This window comes from Pongo pygmaeus, chromosome 2 (genome assembly GCF_028885625.2).
Source record: "Pongo pygmaeus isolate AG05252 chromosome 2, NHGRI_mPonPyg2-v2.0_pri, whole genome shotgun sequence".
In the NCBI taxonomy this organism is placed as follows: Eukaryota; Metazoa; Chordata; class Mammalia; order Primates; family Hominidae; genus Pongo; species Pongo pygmaeus.
The window spans coordinates 133,802,666-133,829,912 of NC_085930.1; the positions used below are offsets into that span (position 1 = coordinate 133,802,666).

A 27,247-nucleotide genomic window follows, 5' to 3' on the forward strand; every position below is an offset into this window, starting at 1 on the left:
TCCTAAATGAATAACATTCTTTTTTTTTTTTTTTTTTTTTTTTTTGAGATGGAGTTTCGCTCTCATTGCCCAGGCTGGAGTGCAGTGGTGTGATCTTGGCTCACTGCAACCTCCGTCTCCCGGGTTCAAGCAATTTTCCTGCCTCAACTTCTCAAGCAGCTGGGATTACAAGCATGTGCCACCACACCCAGCTAATTTTGTATTTTTAGTAGAAGCTGGATTTTACCACATTGGTCAGGCTGGTCTCAAACTCCTGATCTCAGGAGATCCACCCACCTCGGCCTCCCAAAGTGCTAGGATTACAGGTGTGAGCCACTGCCCAGCCCTAAATGAATAACATTCTAAGGACATGTTTTCTGGTTCCCTTTTCTTAAAAGCAAGAAAGTAGAACAGGACAAGGTCTAGATGAGAGCTCTTTCTGTCAATTCAGAGTCTAGTTTATTCTCGCCAGACTGCGACACCAACTGCAATACCAATAAAATACGGACACAGTTCCCAGAAAGGAAGGGACCTAAGCCAAAGACAACTGGGAAGATAAATTAGCAACATAAAAAACAAAACAAAACAAAAAGACACTCCAACACATGCCAAACCCTACAGGAATAACTTCTGAAATTTATTCATAAATTTACATGACTTCCCTTAGAAAATTTCATGACTTCCCTTAAAGAATTTCGTTAGTCCTTGTTTTCCCTTAGGGACAAAGTCATAAGAAATCTTTCTGAAGTGTAAGCTGCCTAAATCATCTTTCTAATCCACATTAACCATATCCTTTCCAGTAGTTCAGTGTCACTAATTTTGATTACATGTTTGTGTGTATGTGTAAATTAACAATGAACACTGAGATCGATTTTTCAAATATCCCTTCATTTGCTTGAGTTACACTTGAGTTACACTTGAGTTACATATTGAACTTGTACAGTATCCTGGTACCTTGCCCCAAAGTCCAACAAAGCCTTGGTACAACCCTACTTGTTGGTAGGTGAAACCACTTACTCTCCTCACGCACATACACATACACTCACAGTGAGACAGAGGTTCCCAACCCCTAGACCATTACCAGTCCGTGGCCTGTTAGGGACCGGGCCGCACAGCAGGAGGTGAGCAGCAGGCAAGTGAGCATTACCACCTGAGCTCTGCCTCCTGTCAGATCAGTGGTGGCACTAGACTCTCATAGGAGTGCAAACCCTATTGTGAACTACGTGTGCAAGGGATCTAGGTTGCATGTTCCTTATGAGAATCTAACTAATACCTGATGATGTGAGCTGGAATAGTTTCATCCCAAAACCATAGCCCTAATCTGACCTGTGGAAAAATTGTCTTCCGTGAAACCAGTCCCTGGTGCCAAAAAGGTTGGAGACCATCGGAGTGAGAGGACTATTCCCAGAAAGTCCTTAACTCCACTTTGAACCTTCTCTGGACATGGCACAGAGAGATCTTCCCAAGCTCTATAGGCCTTAGTGAGAAGCCCCACATTCTGCTTTTCTTCTAAGACCTTGGGTTTACCCTTACCTTGACTTGCTCGTTTGAGGTTACAGCACAGAAGACAATCTCTGTGAATCCTTGAGATGGGAACATACGGAAACAGATACCACCAATAACACGGCCATCTTTAATTAAAGCAAGGGTTTTGTGTTTCCTGAAAGAATAAGATTATGTCAAAGTTTTACCTATCCTAGTTACATAAATATACTTTTTGGGGTGTTCCTTATTAACCAACTAAGAAAGAGGGACATGTCCTAAGTTTCTATAGAAACTTCCTTCATGTAGCCCCTATCTCGCTAGACCATCCTTTTATCTGAACTTTTCAGAGCAAGGTTGCCTGCACAAGACGTCATCAGCACTCCCATCAGAACAAAATACCAGTCACCTAAGAAGTGCCTGAGGTTTACAAATAGAGAACAGAGTATGTGCGGGGGTGCTCTGGAACTGGCACAGCCAGTGCCAAGGAGGGGTCAGGGAGAGCAGGAATCATGGACAAACATGGTATGTGTCTCTGAAGAGTTAAGTCTTACTCCAAAATATTACAGAAACATTATGAAAAAGAATTTAAAATTTACATATACAATTTGCAAAACTCTGCATTATGGAATCCTTCCGTCTGTCTAAAGCATCACTCTGAATTGTCACAGGCATGGATCACAGTCCCCATAGGCTACTGGGCTATGTATGTTAAAATAAATTCAATTAGAGAAGTTTAGTTCTTTAGGGTTTTGTGGGGGTTTTTTTATCTTTTTTTTTTTTTGAAATGGAGTTTCACTCTGTTGCCCAGGCTGGAGTGCAATGGCGCGGTCTCGGCTCGCCACAACCTCTGCCTCCTGGGTTCAAGCAATTCTCCTGCCTCAGCCTCCCAAGTAGCCGTGATTACAGGCACGTGTCACCAAGCCCGGCTAATTTTGTATTTTTAGTAGAGACAGGGTTTCTCCATTTGGTCAGGCTGGTCACAAACTCCCAACCTCAGGTGATCCTCCCACCTCAGCCTCCCAAAGTGCTGGCATGAGCCACCACGCCTGGCCTAGTTTTTTTTTTTGTTTTTTTTTTTTTTAAGCAATGGATTTTCAAAGTTAACCTGTCTTATATTCCAATAATTGCCCACAGACCTGGGCAATAATGGCACCTAGTTAAGATACCAAAACCAGTATTTTGATTATGAAAAAAGCAGAACATCTTAGTGTTACATTCTCTCACTGCTATAAAGAATGAAGCACAGGATAGTCATCAGCAATGTAAAATATAAAGTTTCATTATCATTAACAAGAAAATTTGTAAATTGTTGAAAATTAATCTTGGCACTTTCAGACATGAAAAGTAGCTTGGTGTAGCTCTGTATCCACAGCAAGACAGGAGCAGTAGTATTCGGTGGATTACTATGGCTGACTTTCACTATCTAAGAAGTTCCTCTTTCATTTAAAAAGGAAATAAGGAAGAAGGAACAGAAAGTACCACTTACGGGTCAAAGACGAGCCGTGTGATGTATTCTTTTGGCATTCGGGGCAGCTGGTGGGAGAAAACGTTCTGTAGGCCAACCAGCCACATCAGGATTTTCTTGTTTGGTTTCTGGTTGAGGGAATTGCCAACCACGTGAAATTCAATTACACCTCTGCGCTCTTCCAACCTTGCCGCCTCATCCCTGGCTGAGTGTGCTGACAGAAAATTGGTCTGAGATGCAAGAGATAGGAAAAAATTACACAGAGCTATTCTCTCAAGACAGTGGGGACAGGATACATCCACGCTTCTCATCTCTGTTCTAATAAGATACACATTTGTGGATTTTCAGAGTCCTAAATACACACATGTGTGCACACATACACACAGAAACACATACACATACAAGTTATGAAGACAAGACAGAAAAAGCAGGTAAAGCATTTTGAGAAATTGGAGTATTATATGTGTACACAGACGATATTTAGTGTAGATTAGGGGCCAGCAAAGTTTTCTGTGAAGGGCCAGATAGAAAATATTTTAGACATTGTGAGCCATAAGGCCTTTGTCACAACTACTCCTTCTTCTGCTATAATGCAAAAGCATCCACAGACAATATGTTAAAGAATGGGTGCAGTACTGTTCCAATAAAACTTTATTTAAAAATACAGTAAGCAGACAAAATGTGGCCTGTGGGTTATAGTTTGCCAACCTCTGGCTTAAAGGAACCCTCTCCAGCTGAGCTTTAAGGACCCTTGAGATGACACATTCAATTTCTCATTACAGGCCCAATAGTAGCACTCATGTATATATTCTTTTTTTTTTTTTTGAGATGGAGTCTTGCTCTGTCACCCAGGCTGGAGTGCAGTGGCGCTATCTCGGCTCACTGCAAGCTCCGCCTCCCGGGTTCACGCCATTCTCCTGCCTCAGCCTCCCGAGTAGCTGGGACTACAGGCGCCCGCCACCGCGCCTGGCTAATTTTTTGTATTTTTTAGTAGAGACAGGGTTTCACCGTGTTAGCCAAGATGGTCTCAAACTCCTGACCTCGTGATCCGCCCACCTCAGCCTCCCAAAGTGCTGGGATTACAGGCTGAGCCACCGCGCCCAGCCTCATGTATATATGCTTAACACCTCTTTTTAAAGAACAGTTTTCTTTCCAGAGAATATCTGTTGACCTACACTCAACAACAGCTGGAAGCCCAACCATGTGCCAGCACTTATGCTCCCCATCTTATTTAATCTGCCTAGTGGTTTGCAAGTAAATGCTCCACAAACAGCTCTTCAGGGAAGGAAGGCCCTAACTGGTGACAATTCATCTCATTAGTCCAGAACTGGCTATCCAGGTAACCAGGTGCCACGGTAGTCAACTTCAAGCTACCAACATATGGAACAACCAGCTCACAAAACTCCTGAAAATTTAACAATTTTCTTGTGCATTCCAGTACAAGCCAGCTCTAGTACACTACTAAATATTAATATATCCAAAATATTTTGAAACATGTGACTGCATCCTGATGTAGTTTGAATGTGTGCCCCCTCCAAATCTCATGCTGAAATGCAATCTCCAGTGCTGGAGGTGGGGCCTAGTGGGAAGTGTTGGATCATCAGGGCAGATCCCTCATGAATGGCCTAGCACCATCCCCTTGTTGATGAATGAGTTATTGCTCAGTTAGTTCATATGAGATTTGGTGGTTTAAAGGGGTCTGGCTCCTCCTCCTCACTCTCTTGTTCCCTCTCTCACCATGTGACGTGCCTGCTCCCACTTCACCCTGCACCATGAGTAAAAGTTCCCTGAGGCCTCACCAGAAGCTAAGCAGATGCTGATGCCATTCTTGTACAATCTGCGGAACTGTGAGCCAATTAAAGCTCTTCTTTAAAAAAATAAATTACCCAGTCTCAGGTTATTTCTTTGTAGCAATGCAATAGACTAGTACAAATCCCCATTTTATAGCTGAAAAAACCTAAACTCAGCTAATCTGTAATGTTACTAAATCCCTAAAAAACTATAGTCTTAAGCCCTCACAGACGGGATATCTAGAAGGAAATGGAAAGATCAATTTTAGGAAGAGATTTTTCTATTACAACATTCTGGTTCTCTGAAGTATCCTCAATATCATAAAATAAATACTTAAGGAAACATGACAAATTGAAAATTAACACTGTAATATAATCTCCAAGCCATTTCTTCATTTCCTGGAAGCTGTCAGAAATGTCTTAAGACAGGCATGTCTTAAGAAATGTCATTGCCTTGCATGCCCTCAGATGCAAGGCAATGAGATGACAGCAGCATTTTTACCAAAAATGCCTTACTTGAATCTAATCCTTAGTAAACAATCAACAAATCCAAAAAGAGGGACCTTATACAAAACTAGCGACCAAGACTCTTAACCAATGGCAGTGCTGCAAAAGACCAAAACAGGGCTGGGGAGTTGTTTTAAAGGAGACTAAACAAATGAAGCGATGAGAATTATATGCAATGCACAATCCCTAACTGATCCTTCAACAACAACAAAGGTTATAACGGACATCATCTGGCTATATGGAAAATTTAAATATGGTTTTATATTAGGCCAGAGGTCAGCAAACTTTTCAGTGAAAAGCCAGATAATAAATATTTCATACTTTGCAAGCCACACATTCCCTGTCTCAATTATTCAAATTTACTGTTGTAATGCAAAGACAGCTGCAGACAATATGTTTCAATAAAACTTTATTTGAAAAAAACAGCCAGTGGACCAGATGTGGCTTGCAGGCTGTAATTCACCAACCCTGTATTAGAAAATATTGTAACCATGCTAAATTTTCTAAGAGTAACGACTGCATTGTGGTTATGTAAGAGAATAGCTTCCTTATGAGATACAGTACATGCAAAAATAGTTAGGGGTGAAGTATTATGACATGTGTTTTTAATTCTGAAATGGTTCCAAATGGTTCATGGGGAGCGGGGAGAGAAAGAGAAAGAGCATATGGGGAGGCGCAGAGAGAAAGAGAGAAAGCAAATGTGGCATAATGTTAACTGCTGAATCTAAGTAAAGAGTCTATGGATTTTTATCACAGAATTTTTGCAACATTTATGGGGGCTTAAAATTTTTCAAGATAAAAAGCTGGGAACGATGCCTTCAACTGTGAGATTATTAGTAAGTGGACCTGTGATGTGATATTCATCAAGGGGAATTACCTCTTGATCAGTTGTTCCTGCCCTCTCCACACTGACCACCAGGTTAAATGCAAACCAGGGTAGCATAACATGTTAACTCTCAGCATTAGCATCCCCACTTCTGACAGCTGGAGTGGCCAGGAGAGCAGAAGAGGTCTACCAGCTGGCTGCCCAGGTTTACCCTGCTGACCTCTGGTCCAAGCATTGCTGCAGGGTCCGTGATGGTAGACATAACCTCGTTGATTAATTCCATCGGAATATCCCCCATAACTCGGGGTTTCTTGGCCTCCTCCAGAACATGAGAATCAGTCATTTTCCTCTTTTCTCCTATGGTGATCAAAATAAAAGGCAAACAACGGGTGGTTCTAAACACAAAACAAATAATACACGCCAACTAATTTTCTAACAGCATTGATGGGCACGGAGGTCAACTCTATCTTTACCACCAGGGGAAGGGGTGACAAAGGAAGATAGGAAAGAGAGCTATTGTGAGCTCACAATAACTGCCAACCCAATTCATTCTGAATATTTTCTACTTTCTATGATGATTTTTAACTAGATACATGAAATATTAAGGCACATATTCCTTCACCTGCAAATGCAAGGGGGTGATTCTAGCTATTGTTTATTAGTACTCTCTAATATAGTCTCTTCGAGGTCAGAGAACATGGTCCATATGACACCAAAATGTCAAAATGTATTGAAATTTTTACCTTATGTCCTAAAATAAGACCAATCTTTTGTAAATGTGCAGTGTCTTCTTGGAAAGAATGTGTATTTTCATATTTTGATCTCTATAACTCCATTAGCTCAAGCTTACTGATCATGTTGTATGGATATCAGTAAAAGCCTTACTGATATTTTTGTCTGTTTGACCTATGAATTACTCAGTTGTTTGTTTAAACCCTCAACCGCTGGTTGATTTGATTATTTCTCCTTGTAGTCATGTTATTTCCACCCCCCGCCCCGCCGCCCCCCGGCACCCCACCATATATGTACGGAAATCAGTTTGCACTAGGCTTTGGGCTTTATTGGTTAGTTATTGCTATGTAATAAACCAACCCCAAATGAGTCTTAAAACCATAACAACTTACTATCATAGCTCATTCATTTCATATGTTTCCTGATGGGTGGCTGATTTCAGCTCATCTCATTCAATCTTGGCAGGCTTGCTCATGAGTCTACCCACTGATAGGAATCTCTGTGCTGGGCTTGGCTATACACACACACACACACACACACACACACACACACACACACGTATACGTGTATGTATGCACATATATTATGTATATATATCTATATATTATATATTTGAAATATACCATAAATTGTTTTATTTTTAATAAACAAAATTATGGATTTAATTTATTATAAAATGACACACTATCTTTTACAATGCTTTTTTGCCTTAAAATGATGCCTCACAAAGTGAGGAGGGCCACTAGCCTATCAAGTAGATGCAATCTCACCATTCCACACAATAGGAGAGGCCATGCAAAGGCAGAGAGAACTTTCTTCCACTTTCCTCATGAGATTGCATGGTAGTTTTTTTCTCCTTTCTATTCTCATGTTTGGTTTTTCCAGTTTTTTCCAGACATAACATGTATTTATTTTTACAAGTAAATTTTTTGAATTTTTAAGACGTCTAGATCTAATTTATTTCCTCACATGTGAATCCCACTGCTATCTCAATATAACATTCTCCACATAGCATTCTCACTATCTCTAGTTGAAAAGGAGTAGAACAATATAAAGTAACTTGACTGTAGAAGATTCTTCCAGAAATATTACATATTATTTACTAAATCACTTTCGTCAAGTTCTTTTTTTTACAATTCTGTTGTTGTTTGTTTTTGGAGACAAGTAACAATATTTTCGGACATCTGACCAATAAGTCTTCAAATTCCATGATTCCCTAAGAGTAATGCTGAAAACTATTTATTTCATAGCTGGGGTTTGTACTTGATATGCCCTCTGCTTGTTAGACTGCTAATGGTGTTTATGATTTTTTTTTTTTAAATCTGAGGCTGAATCCAAGCTCACTGGTAAAGAGTTTCTGCATGGATTAGTGATATCTCCCTTGGAAGTGAAAGGGAATAGTGGCATATGCTACATATATGGTCTTCTTATATTATAAGACCCTCTTCTTTCCCTCTTTCATGGTACTTCTTTTATTTAAAAATTTGGTCACATCCAAGATTTGTCTGATGTCAAGTCTGTGGACAGAAATGCAACCTTCAAAACATTCTCTAACTGTGAAATGCTTCTAGGATCAAGAGATATTTTTGCCCGTGTGGTAGATTACATTAATGGCCAAATTCTTTACCCTCCTGGTATCTACATATCTACACTCTTTGCCATGTGACTTTGCAGTTATTCCTACAAAAGGAATAGACTACCTTTTTCCACTTCTCCACCTCTCAACTCTGAGTTCAACTATGTGACTTGCTTTGGATGACAGAATGAGGCAGAAGTCAGCAGGGTATAGTGGCTCACACCTATAATCCCAGCACTGTGGGAGGCCGAGACAGGTGGATTACCTTAGGTCAGGAATTTGAGACCAGCCTGACCAATACGGCAAAAACCCATCTCCACTAAAAATAAAAAAATTAGCCGGGCATGGTGGTGGGCACCTGTAATCCCAGCTACTCAGGAGACTGAGGCAGGAGAATCGCTTAAACCCAGGAGATGGAGGTTGCAGTGAGCTGAGATCGCACCACTGCACTCCAGCCAGGGTGACAATGTGAGACTCCATCTCAAATAAAAAGAAAAGAAAAGAAAAAAAAAAGAATGTGGCAGAAGCGATGGTTGACAAGTTCCGAGCCTAGGCTTCAAGAGACTGTGTATTTCTTCCTGCCCTCTGTCATCACAAGAAGGACATGTTCCAGGTAGCCCAATAGTCCCAGGAAAATTATGAGAAATATGTGAAGCAGAGTTGCTTCAGCTTAAGTGCTCTAGCCAAGCCAAGCCCAAAACAGAGATTATAATCAATGGGTAACTTCCAAGCAAGCCCAGCCAAGATTGAGTGAGACTAGCTGAAATCAGCCAACTCTCAGGCAACACACCAAATGAGTGAGCTATGACAATAAGTTATTACAGTTTTAAGATGGCAATAACTAACCAGTACAGCCAAAAGCCTGATACAAAGTTATTTCTAGCTGTTAAAATCTGGGACATGCACAATCTGTACTTGGTTCAAGTCTACGTTTTGCACTCCTTAGGTAATGGAGCTCCTGGAGCAAGTCACAGCCCTCTCTTATCCCCTCTTAAGAGCTTACCTGGGTTTGCCTCAAGTCCAGAAGAGGCTTTGCAGGCAGGACTGCTGCTCCTTGTGTTTGGCTGCTCAAGGGAAGATGAGGTTGAATTGTATGAAATTGTCCCAGCCACAGGAGGTGGACTGATAACTGCCCCGGCAAAAGGAGAAGAAGGTGTTAGATGACTGACTCCTTTCTTAGGCAACAAGAAACGAAGTGCACATGGGACCACCCCATTCCTGCCCAATGCCACAAAATAAGTCATCTTTAAAACATAACCCACAAGGCATCAAGACCATAAAGACAGTAGGGATTATAACTCATTAAATAGAATAAGGATATCTGAGTCTATATTGATAAAATAATAAATGAATACATAAATAAATTAGTGGAGATAAGGAAAGCTCAAGAATACCAACAAAGAAATAAGGACGGAATTATGGAAGTTAGTAAAAAAAAAAAAAAAATCACTATTGGGCAGCCACCATATGATAACTGATTTGGGGAAGATCATGTGTGTAGGCTAAACCCTGTGAGTATAATTTTGATGAAGACAAGATATTTATACAGTCTCAAAATACCTCCCCATAAAAGTATTTTTTTGATTAAAAAGGAAAGGTGGTAATACTGCAGTGGAGAAAGCTGGTGACCACCCCCAGAACCATGGGATCAAACTTAATACCAACAGTGATGGGACAAGCAAACATCATATGCCTCCTGATGCAATGGAAAAATTGCAATAAACCACATTATTGAGACAAGAGGCAAAAACAGAAGACAGCATATAGCTTAGATAACAATACTTTATCAATGTTAAATTTGCTGACAGAAAACCATAGTTTTTATGTTAGAGAATATATGAGAGACATCAAAATTACTAAAGGGGCATGATGTTTGTAACTTTCAACTAATTTAGGAGAAAAAATATATATAATATATATTTGTATTTCTATATAACATATAAATATATATTATATATATAGCTCGCTCTCTTTTTTTTTTTTTTTTTTTTTTGAAACAAAGTTTCACTTTTGTCGCCCAGGCTGGAGTGTAGTGGTGCGATCTTGGCTCACTGCAACCTCCTCTGCCTCCCTAGTTCAAGCTATTCTCCTGCCTCAGCCTCCCGAGTAGCTGAGATTACAAGTGCCTGCCACAACTCCCGGCTAATTTTTTGTATTTTTAGTAGAGATGAGGTTTTGCCATGTTGAGCAGGCTGGTCTCAAACTCAAACTCCTGACCTCAGGTGATCCGCTCGCCTCAGCCTCCCAAAGTGCTGGGATTACAGGCATGAGCCACCACGCCTGGCCTATATAGCTCTCTCTTTCTCTTTTTTTCTCTCTCTCTACTCCTCCCCTAAGTTTTATATATACATACACACACACATACACACATGCACATACACACAAATTTAGGAGAAAATATATATACCTATATATAAATAATATATAATATATATTTACATATGTAAATATATTTGTATATTATATATAAATTAAAAATATATATTTTATATATATTTAATTTTTTCTCCTAAATTTATATATATATATATATATGTAAATAACTTAGGGGAAGAGTAGAGAGAGAATAAAAGAGAAAAAGAAGGGATAGAGAAAGGGTAATAATAAAGCAAGGATGGCAAAGTGTTAACAATTGGTTTATAACCAGGTAAAGCATATAAAATATACAGGATTTCTTTGTCCTCTTCTTGTAACTCTACTGAAAATATACACGATTTCTTTGTCCTCTTCTTGTAACTGTGAGTTTGATAGTATTTCCAAACAAAAAGGGTTTTTTGTTTTTGTATTTTAGAAAAGGCCATTGTACAAAGTAGGATGCTGCTTTGCTAGCTGTGTTGCTGACTGGTAGCTGATGAGGTGAGAGGTGACAAGGGGTACAGACATTCTCAATAACACTGGTCACATACAGGACACAGCATGGCAGTACAGACAATTGTCAGAGAGAATGTTCATCTACATTTCAGCACAGCCACAGTTCAGTCAACAAGGACATTCCCAGCAGCCAAGAAAGCAATAAAATAAGTAAACCAAGCAAGAGAGATACCAACCCATAGCACTTCTAACTGAATAGCCAGTGGTTCGTCAAAAATCAGAATATACTAAAGTGCCAGGCTCTATGTTTTTTTCTCCCAATATATAGGCCTTCTGAATTTCAAAGCATACTGGAGTGATTCTGAACAAAGAGAAAGCTCTGGTGATTCAGAAGACATCTGAGTATCTTGTAAAATTTCAGGTCCATCCTTATGAATGTCATTTATCACAGATGCATCGATATGCAGACATGCTAATTAAGTAGATGATTACACTCTTCTTTTCCCCCAAGAGAACACATTGCAATTACAGTAGAACAAGAGAAGACAGCCCACTTCTGATGGCTTCAGGTAATACTAAAGTGTACAAGCCAACTTAACTTGGTGACAACCTTAGCCACAGAAAAAAGAATAAAATTCCCATAGGGTCACAGACAACAACCTCTTCCTTCTCCATCCTGTACTATGACAGATAACAATGTGGCTGGAAGTTGAGCAGATTGGAGAATTTTGAGCAAACAAGGGTCAAGGGGAGTTTTCACACACAGAGAAATCCTCTCCACAGACCCACCAAAGGAGAACTATGTTGATCCTGCTGAATAACTTTGGTCCCCCACTGCCTGAGTGAGGAACTGTTCTTCACTCATTCCTTCCACAAGTGTATGCTGTATATTGGCAGCACCCACCAAGATGGTGTGATGTAGTGGTTACAGTTCTGGCTCTCTTAATACAGTGTAATATTTAGGAATTAGATACGGATGTGAAACCCAATTCCATCATTTACAAGCTCTATGTTGGGCAATTTGTTGCTCCTCCCTGAGCTTCTATTTCCTCAACTATGTAAAGGAGATCATAATTCCAACTTCCCAGGGTTTGTGAAAAGGCTTAAAGATACCAAGGAAGCGTCTTAGCCAAGCACTTAATAAATGTATCAATTATTGTGACAAAACTGGGTCTCTGACCATCAAAAAGCTGCATTCACAGGAGATAAAAGACATACAGAAAAAAAGAGGCTAGGATAATATGAGGTGAGTATTGTCTAACACAGTCATTCTCAAATGTTGCTGCACATCAAAATTACCTGGGGAGCTTTTTAAAAGTCCCAATGTCCGGGCCACACCCCAGGACAATAATCTCACACTCTCTTGGAATGGTACTCAGAAAACAGTATACAGTGCATTTCAAATTCCATAGGTGATTCCATTGTGCAGCCATGTTTGAGAACCATGGATAGGATATATTCAAGGCTCTATGAAAGTCTGGAAGAAAAGAGATCCAGTCCTTGCTAGAGGGGATGGGAGAACTTAGGGAAGAGTTTGCAGAAGAAATGCCATTTGAAAGTTAGGTGAGATCAAATCCAAGGTAAAGTGAATAGCACAGGTACAGAGGGAGCAATGCAAAGGATATGTCCAGTAACCACAGAAAACATGTCCACTAAATACTGACTGCTTAACTGTAGAAGAAACATGTAATAGGCACAGACAGGCCCCAAAGCACTACAGGTTTTGGACCAGAGATACATGAAATTACAATCTCAGGTTAGAAAAAAAAAAAAGGACACAAAGACGTTTTTGACATGTTTTTGGTAATGAGCTCAAACAAAAAGAGTATGATTCAAATAAAATTCCTCATTCACTAGTACTTTGGTTTGTAGGGATTTAGTTATATTTACACCTAAACTTGAGGTCTAGATGAAAACCTTTTTCAAAAATCACCTCTCAAATGCATTATGCTGAATTAAAGTTACCAGTCTCAAAAAGCTATCTACTATATGATTCCACTCCTATGACATTCCGGAAAAGGCAAAACTGTAAGAACAAAAACACAGATCACTGGTTGCCAGAGCTGGAGGTAGGACTATGAATGCGCTATAGAGAGGTACAAGAGAATCTGTCTGGAAGGAGGCCACTGTTCTATATTTTGATGGCAGTGGTCATTACTCAAGTATATGTGTTTGTCAAAACACAGTACAGTAAAAAGAGTACATTTTACTATCTATAAATTATCCTTCAATTTTGTTTTTAAAGCAAGAATAAATCATTTTTTCTTTGCTGGAGGCATTAGAGGCAATACTCACAAGCCCCCATATTACACATTGACCTAGAGCACTACAAAAAACTCTTGACATCAAAATTTTGCATCCTGTCTTTCCCCATGGCCAGATATAAACTGTTTTGGCATTTCTTGCCAAACTTCTCCATGGAGTCTTCCTAGTGTCAAAGGCAGGAATTCAGATCCTCTTTCTGGGATCACTGTGACTCCAGAAGGCACCTGTCTTCCTTCCTCACAAAATGCCAACTGATGCCACTGGCTGATTCAAGCAATAGCAAGGATGCCCTGCCCCACAGTGAAGTAGTTCACATCCTGAGACTCAAGACTGCCGCTTTCACTCACTATCCACCATTATACCTGGTGGTAACTTGATGTACAAAACAGACATCATAGATTAAGAGGTCAGACTGAGACTTGATTCCTAGGTGTATCTAGCCATCGACTGAGACTATAATTGGGTTTGAAAACAGCCAGCATTTGACTATAGAGCTAAGCTCATTTGACTATAGAGCTAAGTATAAGTTGCAGTGAACTGCAACTTACACTTCAGGTTGGCCTTCCTGGTTGTTCTCTGATTTATGTAAAAGGAAACTTACCTGTTTGGATGCCTAGCTGGCTGGTTCTGGAAGAGGCTGAGAGAAAATCCTGATCCCAGATGGGAGAGTTTTGACTATAAACTTCTTCTTCTAGCATGGACAGAAATCTAGACACAAGAGTAATAGCAGTAAGATTAAAAAAAAAAAAAACTACTGTAAGGACAACAGCCCTAATCATCTGTGGCAATCACCTTAACATCAGTGTCTCAAACCTTCAATCAGAAATATAATGGAGAATTACAACTCAAATTATGATTTAGTTGGGCAGCCCTGGTATATTCAAATACAGAAATGCATTTATACAAATGTTTACTCTTTTGACCCTGCATAGCTTAACATAACATAGGATACAGACATATGAATTACATCAGTAGAAATGCATTAATCTTCCTCAGTGAATCTCAGAGCACGATTTCAGCCCTCCATATAGCTGCACTGTCACTGTCATTACCACCACAAAAGTTACTAATATTTATTGAGTGCTTGCTTTGTGCCTGCACTGCTCTAAGAACTTATTACTGAATCCTCACATCAACCCTATGAGTTATATATTCTATTTTTATTTGTCACGCACATATATAGCTTTTACTACATGATAGGCAGTGTTGTAAGTGGTTGATGTATATTAACTCATTTGATCTTTGTAACAACCCTATGAGATAAAATTCATACCCATTTCACAGATGAAGAAACTAGGGCACAGAGAAGTTAAATATTTGGATCAAATTACCACAACTAGTAAATGGCAGGATCAGGATTGGAACCAGTGATTAATTACTATGCTAACTTTAAACCAAATGGATCTCAAGTTTTGGCAACCCATAGAAATCATCTGGAAACCTTATTAGAAATACAGATGCTTATCAGAATAGGGCAGGTGATTTAAAAAGAAAAAATTAAAAGAGAAAAAAAGAAAAAAGAAATACAGATACCTAAGTCCCTCTGAGGCTTACTGAATTTTTTTCACCAATAAATGGGGAAAAACAGAAATATCTAAAAGCACTAAAAATAGTTCAGAGTGGTGAAGCTATCAGTGGTCTTCTTCTTCATTTTTTCCCTGAACCAAATTTTCTTCACTTTTAGAATGAAATATAGATACACAACTTAAAAAAAAACACGTTGTAAATAGGTGAATGGGGAAAGAGGCACACGTTAAAGCCAAGTGAAAAAAGGCAGCACATATGAAGAACAGGAAGATAAGAATGTAAGCCCTAAAAACGCATCTGAGAATTGCAGAGACCTCCCTGGGTGCTGGGAAGCCGGTCCCAGCTCTCACTCTGAAACAGTGCCCAAGACTCAAATAATACCTCAGGCTTCAACATGTGTGGTTCTGCTGCCAAAACTGTACGTATAAATCCCCAATAGCCTTAAATGTTGTCATATTCAGTGAAAAGGGATTTAAAAGGAGAAGTGGGTGGCAGTTTTATCCCACCATTAGTAATAGAGAAGAAAAGAAGGCAGCATTGATGTTTTAGCTCCTAGCATAAGCATGCCAGAACTATGGGCTGCGGGAACAAAACACGCTTATAATTAGCAAATATCTGCAAGAAGCAAAATGAATTTGTTATGGAAAAAAAAGTTATTATGCAAAGTAACTAAAATTTCTCTTTAAATACCATAACAGGTGTTGGGAAGGGAGGAGTCTTCTTTGTCCCTTAACTCAGAGACAGAATGACAACTATCACCTGAAAACATAAAATGCTGCTTATATGGCAAATGTAATGGATACATAAGTAAGAAAACTGCTTCAATCTCTAAGGAAAGGAGCTTACATCAGTTAAAAGACACTGAAATACATGAGTGTGCCCTAATTTCATAACCCATTTTGGGGGCAACATCCAAACTGCAGTTTAAGTGCTTCAGAATCTCCCTCCACAGAGGACAACAAAATGTTCATGTCATGACTTAGTCTCATGTACTGGTTCTCCAAAGAAAAATTTGACAATCAGGTTGTTGAAATATATGTGCAAATATTGGGTTTTGGCCAAAGCCCATCAGAATTACCCATGACATCTATCTAAGGTTTAGGATTTGGGTTAAACTGCCAAGGAATCTTCAGTCAATTTCTATCAGAAAACCATTTTATTGTTGTTGTTTTGAACCTAACTTGTTATGAATTAAAACTCTATCTTTACTGAGACAAAAATTCCGTAATCTAATAATACTATCTGAATAATAATAATCTAGTTTCTCAAACAAAACAGTGTTTCATCAATCTTTGATCAAAGAATATTTCCTCTCAAATTCTATTCTCTACATCAGCAGTTCAGAATGGTGTGGGGACCCTTCAAAAAATTAATGAATCCAGGAGCTGGCTTTTTGAAAGGATCAACAAAATTGATAGACCGCTAGCAAGACTAATAAAGAAGAAAAGAGAGAAGAATCGAATAGATGTAATAAAAAATGATAAAGGGGATACCACCACCGATCCCACAGAAATACAAACTACCATCAAAGAATACTACAAACACCTCTACGCAAATAAACTAGAAAATCTAGAAGAAATGGATAAATTCCTTGACACATACACCCTCCCAAGACTAAACCAGGAAGAAGTTGAATCTCTGAATAGACCAATAACAGGAACTGAAATTGTGGCAATAATCAATAGCTTACCAACCAAAAAGAGTCCAGGACCAGATGGATTCACAGCCGAATTCTACCAGAGGTACAAGGAGGAACTGGTACCATTTATTCTGAAACTATTCCAATCAATAGAAAAAGAGGGAATCCTCCCTAACTCATTTTATGAGGCCAGCATCATCCTGATACCAAAGCCGGGCAGAGACAAACCAAAAAAGAGAATTTTAGACCAATATCCTTGATGAACATTGATGCAAAAATCCTCAATAAAATACTGACAAACAGAATCCAGCAGCCCATCAAAAAGCTTATCCACCATGATCAAGTGGGCTTCATCCCTGGGATGCAAGGCTGGTTCAACATATGCAAATCAATAAATGTAATCCAGCATATAAACAGAACCAAAGACAAAAACCACATGATTATCTCAATAGATGCAGAAAAGGCCTTTGACAAAATTCAACAACGCTTCATGCTAAAAACTCTCAGTAAATTAGGTATTGATGGGATGTATCTCAAAATAATAAGAGCTATCTATGACAAACCCACAGCCAATATCATACTGAATGGGCAAAAACTGGAAGCATTCCCTTTGAAAACTGGCACAAGACAGGGATGCCCTCTCTCACCACTCCTATTCAACATAGTGTTGGAAGTTCTGGCCAGGGCAATTAGGCAGGAGAAGGAAATAAAGGGTATTCAATTAGGAAAAGAGGAAGTCAAATTGTCCCTGTTTGCAGATGACATGATTGTATATCTAGAAAACCCCATTGTCTCAGCCCAAAATCTCCTTAAGCTGATAAGCAACTTCAGCAAAGTCTCAGGATACAAAATCAATGTACAAAAATCACAAGCATTCTTATACACCAATAACAGACAAACAGAGAGCCAAATCATGAGTGAACTCCCATTCACAATTGCTTCAAAGAGAATAAAATACTTAGGAATCCAACTTACAAGGGATGTGAAGGACCTCTTCAAGGAGAACTACAAACCACTGCTCAATGAAATAAAAGAGGACACAAACAAATGGAAGAACATTCCATGCTCACGGGTAGGAAGAATCAATATCATGAAAATGGCCATACTGCCCAAGGTAAATTTATACATTCAATGCCATCCCCATCAAGCTACCAATGACTTTCTTCACAGAATTGGAAAAAACTACTTTAAAGTTCATATGGAACCAAAAAAGAGCCCGCATCGCCAAGTCAATCCTAAGCCAAAAGAACAAAGCCGGAGACATCACGCTACCTGACTTCAAACTATACTACAAGGCTACGGTAACCAAAACAGCATGGTACTGGTACCAAAACAGAGATATAGATCAATGGAACAGAACAGAGCCCTCAGAAATAACGCCACATATCTGAAAGGATTCAGATATGGAAGGATTCAGGATCTGAAAGGATTCCCTATTTAATAAATGGTGCTGGGAAAACTGGCTAGCCATATGGAGAAAGCTGAAACTGGATCCCTTCCTTACACCTTATACAAAAATTAATTCAAGATGGATTAAAGACTTAAATGTTAGACCTGAAACCATAAAAACCCTAGTAGAAAACCTAGGCATTACCATTCAGGACATAGGCATGGGAAAGGACTTCATGTCTAAAACACCAAAAGCAATGGCAACAAAAGCCAAAATTGACAAATGGGATCTAATTAAACTAAAGAGCTTCTGCACAGCAAAAGAAACTACCATCAGAGTGAACAGGCAACCTACAAAATGGGAGAAAATTTTCGCAACCTACTCATCTGACAAAGGGCTAATATCCAGAATCTACAACGAACTCAAACTAATTTACAAGAAAAAAACAAACAACCCCGTCAAAAAGTGGGCAAAGGACATGAACAGACACTTCTCAAAAGAAGACATTTATGCAGCCAAAAAACACATGAAAAGATACTCACCATCACTGGCCATCAGAGAAATGCAAATCAAAAGCACAATGAGATACCATCTCACACCAGTTAGAATGGCAATCATTAAAAACTCAGGAAACAACAGGTGCTGGAGAGGATGTGGAGAAATAGGAACACTTTTACACTGTTGGTGGGACTGTAAACTAGTTCAACCATTGTGGAAGTCAGTGTGCCATTCCTCGGGGATCTAGAACTAGAAATACCATTTGACCCAGCCATCCCATTACTGGGTATATACCCAAAGGACTATAAATCATGCTGCTATAAAGACACATGCACACGTATGTTTATTGTGGCACTATTCACAATAGCAAAGACTTGGAACCAACCCAAATGTCCAACAATGATAGACTGGATTAAGAAAATGTGGCACATATACACCATGGAATACTATGCAGCCATAAAAAATGATAAGCTCATGTCCTTTGTAGGGACATGGATGAAACTGGAAATCATCATTCTCAGTAAACTATCGCAAGAACAAAAAACCAAACACCGCATATTCTCACTCATAGGTAGGAATTGAACAATGAGAACACATGGACACAGGAAGGGGAACATCACACTCTGGGGACTGTTGTCAGCTGGGGGGAGCGGGGAGGGATAGCTGTAGGAGATATACCTAATGCTAGATGATGAGTTAATGGGTGCAGCACACCAGCATGGCACATGTATACATATGTAACTAACCTGCACATTGTGCACATGTACCCTAAAACTTAAAGTATAATAATAATAAAATAAAATAAAACAAAAAAAACCAAAACAAACAGAATGGTGTGGGGAAGGAAGGCTATATCATACCTAGCCAGCCTTTTCAAATTACGCCTTTTACCTTCCTGACCAAGCGCTGATCTAGGCGGAATGACAACCACAAAATGAACTGTCTCATTCATTTCTCGCTGTTATTGCTCCATGAGAAGTCATCAACTGCACCCTTGGCCTATCTCACCAGCATCCAACCTCTTAGCTTAAATTTTTGGTTCTTAGCATTAAAAATGCATTTCCAAGGCCAATGGTGCAGCACTGCAACTTTCTATTGCTTTGCAGCATTTCCTTCCTTTTAAAATATTTAAATGATCATTTATGCCTTGGAGCTCTGACAGGTGCAAGAAGCAAGGAGCACCAAAGTATGCCTATTCTACAAGAAATTTAGCATAGAGGTTCATCACGCTGAAGGAGCTCTCTATTCCTCTTCATCCCTGCTTTTGCAGTCTAGTTTCCAAAGAGTCGGGGCAAGTCTACTATAGCTGAGGCAGGGATGGTTCACCAGTGCTTAGAAAAAGTTGGAGAAATTGAATGGAAAAAAAAAAAAGCCACTTGAGTTCTTTTGCACCATTTCTGAGTGGCTGGAAAATGTACCTAAACATTCTCCCTCATCCTCCTAGAGCCTCCTGGCCGCTGAATATACAAAAGAAAGCACTGCCCCATTCTATGTGAGTCAGAGACAATGACCCAGGTAGGACAAGGAGGGGATAAGGGAGCAATGATGGCAGTCAACCCAAGTCAGGCTAATAAATGGACTGGAAAACACCCAAGAAGATTCACAAAGGGAACTGAGGGTCTTTTCTCCCTCCCCCTTGGAATGCTTTTTCTATCATTTCCGATCTTGCTATTTATGCAGGCTTTGGCATTGTATTTAGCAACCTCAAGCTCTGGGATCAAACAAAGACCAGCAAAAACTCTCCCTTACTTTGGGAAATGAGTGAGGATTAGAGTTCGTTTTTCAAGAGGCAGTTTATCTTTTTCCTGTCTTGCTTGTTCCAGGAGTTGTCGCCTCATAACAGTGAAGACCGAGCGAAGCAATGTTCTCCCAAACACCTGTGTGGTTTCATACCGAGGTAGACTGTCGCAGAACTGTGGCACGTTGCAGTAACACAGCCACCTGCGACAAGAGAAGTCAAGCACCATCAATATCCCGTAAATCCCCAGGTCATCAGAAATATTCAATTATGTTTATCTCGTACTATTAACCATAGCAGAAAAAAACTAGGCCTGCAATAACAAGCAACAATATCCCTGCCAGCTAGTGAAACTTGGGAATGCAATTAGATTACCCTTACATCACCACTTGTGTCTAATTCTGTTAAAATCAACTTATTCTGCAGCATCATACAGTGAGTCCTGGAATGAAACAGCCCCTGGGATCAAATTCCAGCTGTGCCACTTAACTAGCTGCATAACTTTGAAAATTTGATTACGCTATTTAGCCTCTCTTTCCTTACGTGTAAAATGGGGACAACAATAATACCTACTTCATTGGGTTCTTGTGAGCATTAAATGAAATACTGTATATAAAGTGCATAGTATAACTGGAGTTACTGGCACATTAATGGTAGTTTAAATAAAAGAAAAAATTAAAGGAGAAGCTGAGGAAGTCCCTTTTGTGAAAGAATCAGAATTAACCGTCTAGTCCTTTGAGTAAAATGTAAGATTTATTTTAAATGCCTACACAGTACTTATCGGAGGTTTGGTGGGAAGATAACGATCTTCGGGACTGTTTAAAACTCAGTCAAAAATGCAGGAAGTATTAAGCTTCTACCATTTGTCGCCTAGGTACATTTTTCAACGACTCAAACTCAAAGTCAAAAATGCACCTCAGCATCACTGCACAATGCTGGAGGAGGACCCAGACCAGAGGGAAGCCAGGAGTTTTCTTGAGATGTGACCACAGTTCTAGGGTACACTGACAATACAGGTCATCTAATTTAGAAAGTGCATTCGGCCAACATACAGTGGAGAGTAAAAGTCTATTCAAAAATAAACCTTTTTCTTTCTTTTTTTTTTTTTTTGAGACAGGGTCTCACTGTGTCACCCAGGCTGGAGTGCAGCGGTACAATCTCGGCTCACTGCAACCTCTACCTCCTGGGCTCAAGTGACCCTCCTACCTCAGCCTGCCAAACAGCTGGGACCACAGGCATGCACCACCACACGTGGCTAATTTTTTCTTATTTTTTGTAAAGACGGGGTTTCACCATGTTGCCCAGGATCATCTCGAACTCCTAGACTAAAGAGATCCACCCACCTCGGCTTCCCAAAGTGCTGTGATTACAGGCATGAGCTACCAAACTCAGCCAACCCTATTTTTTTTTTTTATCTCCCAGAAGTGGAAGATGTGAATTTCCCAGGACCCAAAAACATAAATATAACAGTGGTAGCCATGGAGGGTGGCACCAAACGAGGAAAAGGTCAAAAAGCATTATTCCACAGATTCTTCTTCCTTGAGAGCAGACCCAAATCATCCTCTTCTAGGAAAGGACTGCCTTCCAAAAATCAAACCTCTCCTCCCTATGTGCTTTCCTGTTCTCCTTTAAAACGGGAGACAGCTCTCTAATGCGCCCAAGCTGCTACAAAAAGCTCCCGATGAACTTTGAGCCCTTTAATGAAGAGAGGAATAATATTAATTTATTCATGCTCCTTTTTTTTTTAAATCTTATTCTGCATTATAAAATATTTCGCCTGTATGTGTGCTAGTGGTGGAAATTGTGGTGGATGTGGCAGTGGTTCACCTTTGGAGAAAAAGCTTTCATTAGTGTTAGTTCATCTGCTTACTTTAAAAATTAACCTAAAATTTCTGCTACTATTTCTATTTCTTCTCTCAACTTTTTTCCTTTAATAATTTACACCCAAATGTTGTTTATGTTTACAATACTGAAATGGGTATCTTAAGTGTTAATGTTGTCTTTTGTCTGAAATAGTGATCTTGGTAGCAGAAAAAAATTATAAAGTGCATTTATTTTGTAATTCATAAGGTGCTTCATATAGAAATTCATTGCTTTCAAAGCCAGTTGTTTGCTAGATGTTAGTCTGTGGCCACTTAATTAAGTTAAAAGAACGGGCTGGCTAGGCATGGCATAGTGGCTTACACCAGTCATCCCAGTGCTTTGGAAGGCCCAAGCAGGAAGATTGCTTGAGCCCAGGAGTTCGAGACCAGCCTGGGCAACATAGTAAGATGCCCATCTCTACAAAAAGTTTAAAAATCAGCCAGATGTATTGGCACATACCTATAGTCCTAGCTACTTGGGAGGCTGAGAAGGTAGGATCGCTTGAACCTAGGAGTTCTAGGCTGCAGTGAGCGATGATTGTGCCACTGCAATGCAGCCTGGGTGACAGAGCGACAGAATGAGACACTGACATGCTATCTATCTATCTATCTATCTATCTATCTATCTATCTGTCTGGGGCTGAGGGGAAGTCAGATCCCAAATAACTAGTAATGAAACTGTAAATATAGAGTTAAACAGTCACAAATCTTCATAATCAGAAGTTCAATTTCGTGAGACTTCGGCAACCACAAGACTATCTGTAAGACTTAATAAGGTCATGTCTTTCATGTCTTGCTTAATAATGGGAATACATTCTGAGAAATGAGTCAGGTGATTTTATCATTGTGCAAACACTGGAGAGTGTACCTACACAAACCTAGATGGTAGAACCTACTACACACTTGGCACCTAGGCTCTATGGCAGAGGTCCCCAACTTTTTTGGCACCAGGGATTGGTTTCATGAGAGACAATTTTTCCATGGCTGGGGGGTAGAAGGGATGGTTTCCAGATGAAACTGTTCCACCTCAGATCATCAAGCATTAGACTCTCAGAAAGAATATACAGCCTAGATCCCTCACGTGCACAGTTCACAATAGGGTTCAGGCTCCTATGAGAATCTAACGCCACCACTGATCTGACAGGAGGTGGAGCTCAGGCTGTAATGCTCACTCACCCACCACTCACTTCCTACCGTGCAGCCCGGTTCCTAATGAGCCACGGACCTATGGTGGACCATGGCCCAGGGGTTGGGGACCCCTGCTCTATGGTCTAGTCTATTGCTCTTAGGCTGCAAACCTGTACAGCATATTACTGTACTGAACACTACAAGCAACTATAACATAATGGTAAGTATTTGTATATCTAAATATACCTAAACATAGAAAGCTACGGCAAAATTTTGGTATAATCTTAAAGGACTACTGTCATTATATGTGGTCCATTGCTGACTAAAACGTTGTTAGGCAGACCCTAAATTTTAAAAATAACAAAATATGTCCAATCTTCTGCAATGAAAGGTTTAAAGATTTATTGTCCAATAAAGCTTTCACTGATGATGGGGATGATTCTATGTCTCTGCTATCCAATACAGTAGCCACCAGCCATTGGTAACTACTGAGCACTTGAAATGCGGCTAGTATGACTGAGAAGTTTAACTTTTAATTTTATTTAATGAATTTCAATTTTACTTTTAAATGGAAACAGTGTAAAATGTTTTCCCATTAAACACAACTTGATTGTTCTAGTAGGACTCCATTTAGTTTTAATTGTTAAAAATTTAGCTACTGAATTAAGATGTGTGAAAAATACACACTGGATTTGTCCAGGTGCAGTGGCTCACACCTGTAATCCCAGGACTTTGGGAAGTTGAGGCAGGTGGATTACCTAAGGTCAAGAATTCAAGACCAGCCTGGGGAACATGATGAAACCCCATCTCTACTAAAAAATATAAACATTAGCCAGGCATGGTGGCAGGCGCCTGTAGTCCCAGCTACTTGGCAGGCTGAGGCAGGAGAATCGTTTGAACCTGAGAGGCGAAGGTTGCAGTGAGCCGAGATCATACCACTGCACTCCAGCCTGGGAAACAGCGAGACTCCAACTCAAAAAAAAAAAAAAAAAAGGAAAAAGCAAAATAAACACTGGATTTGGAGGTTTGAAGGACTCAGTACCAAAAAAGTAAGTATACATCCTTAATAATTTTTCACAATGGTTACATGGTGAAATTATATTTTTGTGGGGTTTTTTTTGTGGGTTTTTTTTTTTTTTTTTTTTTTTGAGACATAGTATTGCTCTGTGCCCCAGGCTGGAGTGCAATGGCATGATCTCGACTCACTGCAACCTCCACCTCCCCATTCGAGCAACTCTCCTGCCCCAGCCTCCCAAGTAGCTGGGCTTACAGGTGCCCACCACCATGCCTGGCTAATTTTTGTATTTTTAATAGAGACAGGGTTTCACCATGTTGGCCAGGCTGGTCTTGAACTCCTGACCTCAAGCAATCCACCCGCCTTGGCCCCCCAAAGTGCTAGGATTACTGGCATGAGCCACCGCACCCAGCTGAAATGGTATTTTTGATATATTGGGTAAAAAATATATATATTATTGGCCAGGTGTGGTGGCTCATGCCTGTAATCCCAGCACTTTGGGAGGCCGAGGAGGGCAGATTACTTAAGGTCAGGAGTTTGAGATCAGCCTGGCCAACATGGTGAAACGCCGTCTCTACTAAAAATACAAAAACGAGCCAGCTGTGGTGGTGCATGCCTGTAATCCCAGCTACTTGGGAGGCAGAGGCAGGGGAATGGCTTGAACCCAGGAGGTGGAGGTTGCAGTGAGCCAAGACTGCACCACTGCACCCAGCCTGGGTGACACAGCAAGACTCCGTCTCAAAATATAAATACATATACATATACACACACATATAAAATTCAAAATAATTTCTTATATCTATTCATATTATATGTAGCTACTAGAAAATTTTTAATTATATATCTGGCTTGCATTTTTGGCTCATATTATATATCTACTGGACAGTGCTGATTTAGAGTCTAAACAGCATTTCCATCTGAGGAGAGATCTGCAGACGTCTAAGGCTCTAAGACTGACATTATTTCTGATACAAAGATGATAGGTTATAAATATTATCATAAAATCCTAAAAAGTTATCCAAAAGTGCTTTAACAGGTTATTCAATCTTTCCAGGGTAGAAGACAGCATAGATTGTTATTAGCTAGTAAAAATTTTCAAATAATGGGCTTCCATTCATTTCCTCAAAGTCATTTTATAGACCTCAATTTATACTTTTCAGCTTTTTCTTCTTAACTTCCAAGATTAATCTTATTTTGTAATCTGTTAAGTTCACAGTAGATTAAGACAATGAGGCTGAGTCAATGTGTGTGTGTGTGTGTGTGTGAGAGAGAGAGAGAGAATGAGTGTGTGTGTGTGTGTATGTGTACTTCCGGTGTTGTTTTAATAAATTGATTGATATTATTATTGCACATAGTGAGACAGAAAGAAGGAAACGGACGTGCATGAGCACATGTATTCCTCTGAAGAAGTAACTGTGGAAAAGATTTTACCTACATGACTGATTTCAGGTCTACTAAAAAGAAGCAAAATGATAGTTTGTTCATTTTTACATGTCTAATAAAGATGGTATTTGCATGCTATTTTCTGACTGTTCAAATAACTCCCAGATTTTTCACATCATCATGATGATTTGTAACTTCTGGGAACAGAATTTAAAAATGTGAACACAGAAGACCATGTCATTCTACTGACTTGCTGAACTGAAAATCCTGTGGTTTTCAGGAATAAACTGACCTGCCCTAGTTCACAGGGACTAAGGCCCAGTTACTTAATTAAAGTCCAGACTAGAAGTCAGATCTCCTGTTTCCTAGTGTTCTTTCCATGCTTCCTGATAAATCTGTTCTAGACTTACATGTCTAATAATGACTGCTCAGTATACATGGCAATAGGCTATACATCATAGAAGAATGGCTAAATAACACTGTTTCCCAAAAACAAGTTAGCTCTAGCTAACTTGCTATGTATTCTTTTTCTTCTTCTTCTTTTTTTTTTTTTTTCTTTTTTTTTTCAGACAGGGTCATGCTCTGTCGCCCAGGCTGGAGTGCAGTGTTAGGATCATGGATGGCTCCATGCAGCCTTGACCTCCCAGGCTCAAGCAATCCTCCCACCTCAACCTCCAGAGTCACTGGGACCACAGGCACACGCCACCACAGGCACACGCCACCACAGGCACATGCCACCACACCCAGCTAGTTCTTTTTTTTTTTTTTTTCTTTTTGTAGAGATGAAGTCTCATTCTGTTGTCCAGGCTGGGCTCAAACTCCTGGGCACAAGCGATCCTCCCGCCTCAGCCTCCCAAAGTTGCTGGGATTACAGGCATCAGCTACTGCACCCAGCCATTCTGTATTCTTATGAAACATCTCCCCAGTGTGGGGGTAAGCTTTAACTTTCAAAAGTTCTACACAATTCAAAATCTAAGACTAATTACTTGCCACTTTCCTTCAGCAGACTATTGGTCAGTTGTATTTTAAGAAGTCAAAATCCTCTGACACTTTCTTTTTAGGTTATTTCTTCATGGAATTATAATAGTGTACTATCATGAAATTCAGGAACTTCAAAATATTTGCCCACATTTTTTTCTATAACCACAATGCTCCTGGGAGTATATATAAGGTACAGTTAACATACACTTATGTAACAATATTTAGGTTGAGCAAGGTGGCTCACGCCTTTAATCCCAGCACTTTAGGAGGATGAGGTAGGCAGATCACCTGAGGTCAGGAGTTCGAGACCAGCCTGGCCAACATGGTGAAACCCCATCTTTACTAAAAATACAAAAATTAGCCAGGCATGGTGGCACACACTTGTAATCCCAGCTACTCGGGAGGCCAAGGCAGGAAAATCGCCTGAACTCAGGAGGTGGAGGTTGCAGTGAGCTGAGGTCGCGCCACTGCACTCCAGCCTGGACAACAGAGTGAGACTCCATCTCAAAACAAAAAACAACAACAAAAAAAGAATACTTATATTTTTCTTTTCTTCAGAACAGAGAAGTAATTCAAGCAGTACTACTGTTCAGTCTGCTTTTAATTTTTATGGAATAAATATTTACAAGTTAGCTCTGTAATGAACACAA

At 39.8% G+C, this 27,247-nt stretch overlaps 1 protein-coding gene across 1 annotated transcript in view; it reads right to left on the reverse strand.

Moving 5' to 3' along the window:
- KAT2B (lysine acetyltransferase 2B) overlaps positions 1-27,247 on the reverse strand; it is a 115,844-nt gene that overhangs the window by 23,925 nt on the left and 64,672 nt on the right. The window contains exons 6-11 of the mRNA XM_054479931.2: positions 20,240-20,431; positions 14,038-14,144; positions 9,364-9,489; positions 6,273-6,409; positions 2,951-3,159; positions 1,513-1,639 (exon numbers count right to left, since the gene is read on the reverse strand). Of these exons, the coding sequence (XP_054335906.1) occupies positions 1,513-1,639; positions 2,951-3,159; positions 6,273-6,409; positions 9,364-9,489; positions 14,038-14,144; positions 20,240-20,431 (898 nt within the window). The remainder of the gene's footprint in view (positions 1-1,512; positions 1,640-2,950; positions 3,160-6,272; positions 6,410-9,363; positions 9,490-14,037; positions 14,145-20,239; positions 20,432-27,247) is intronic.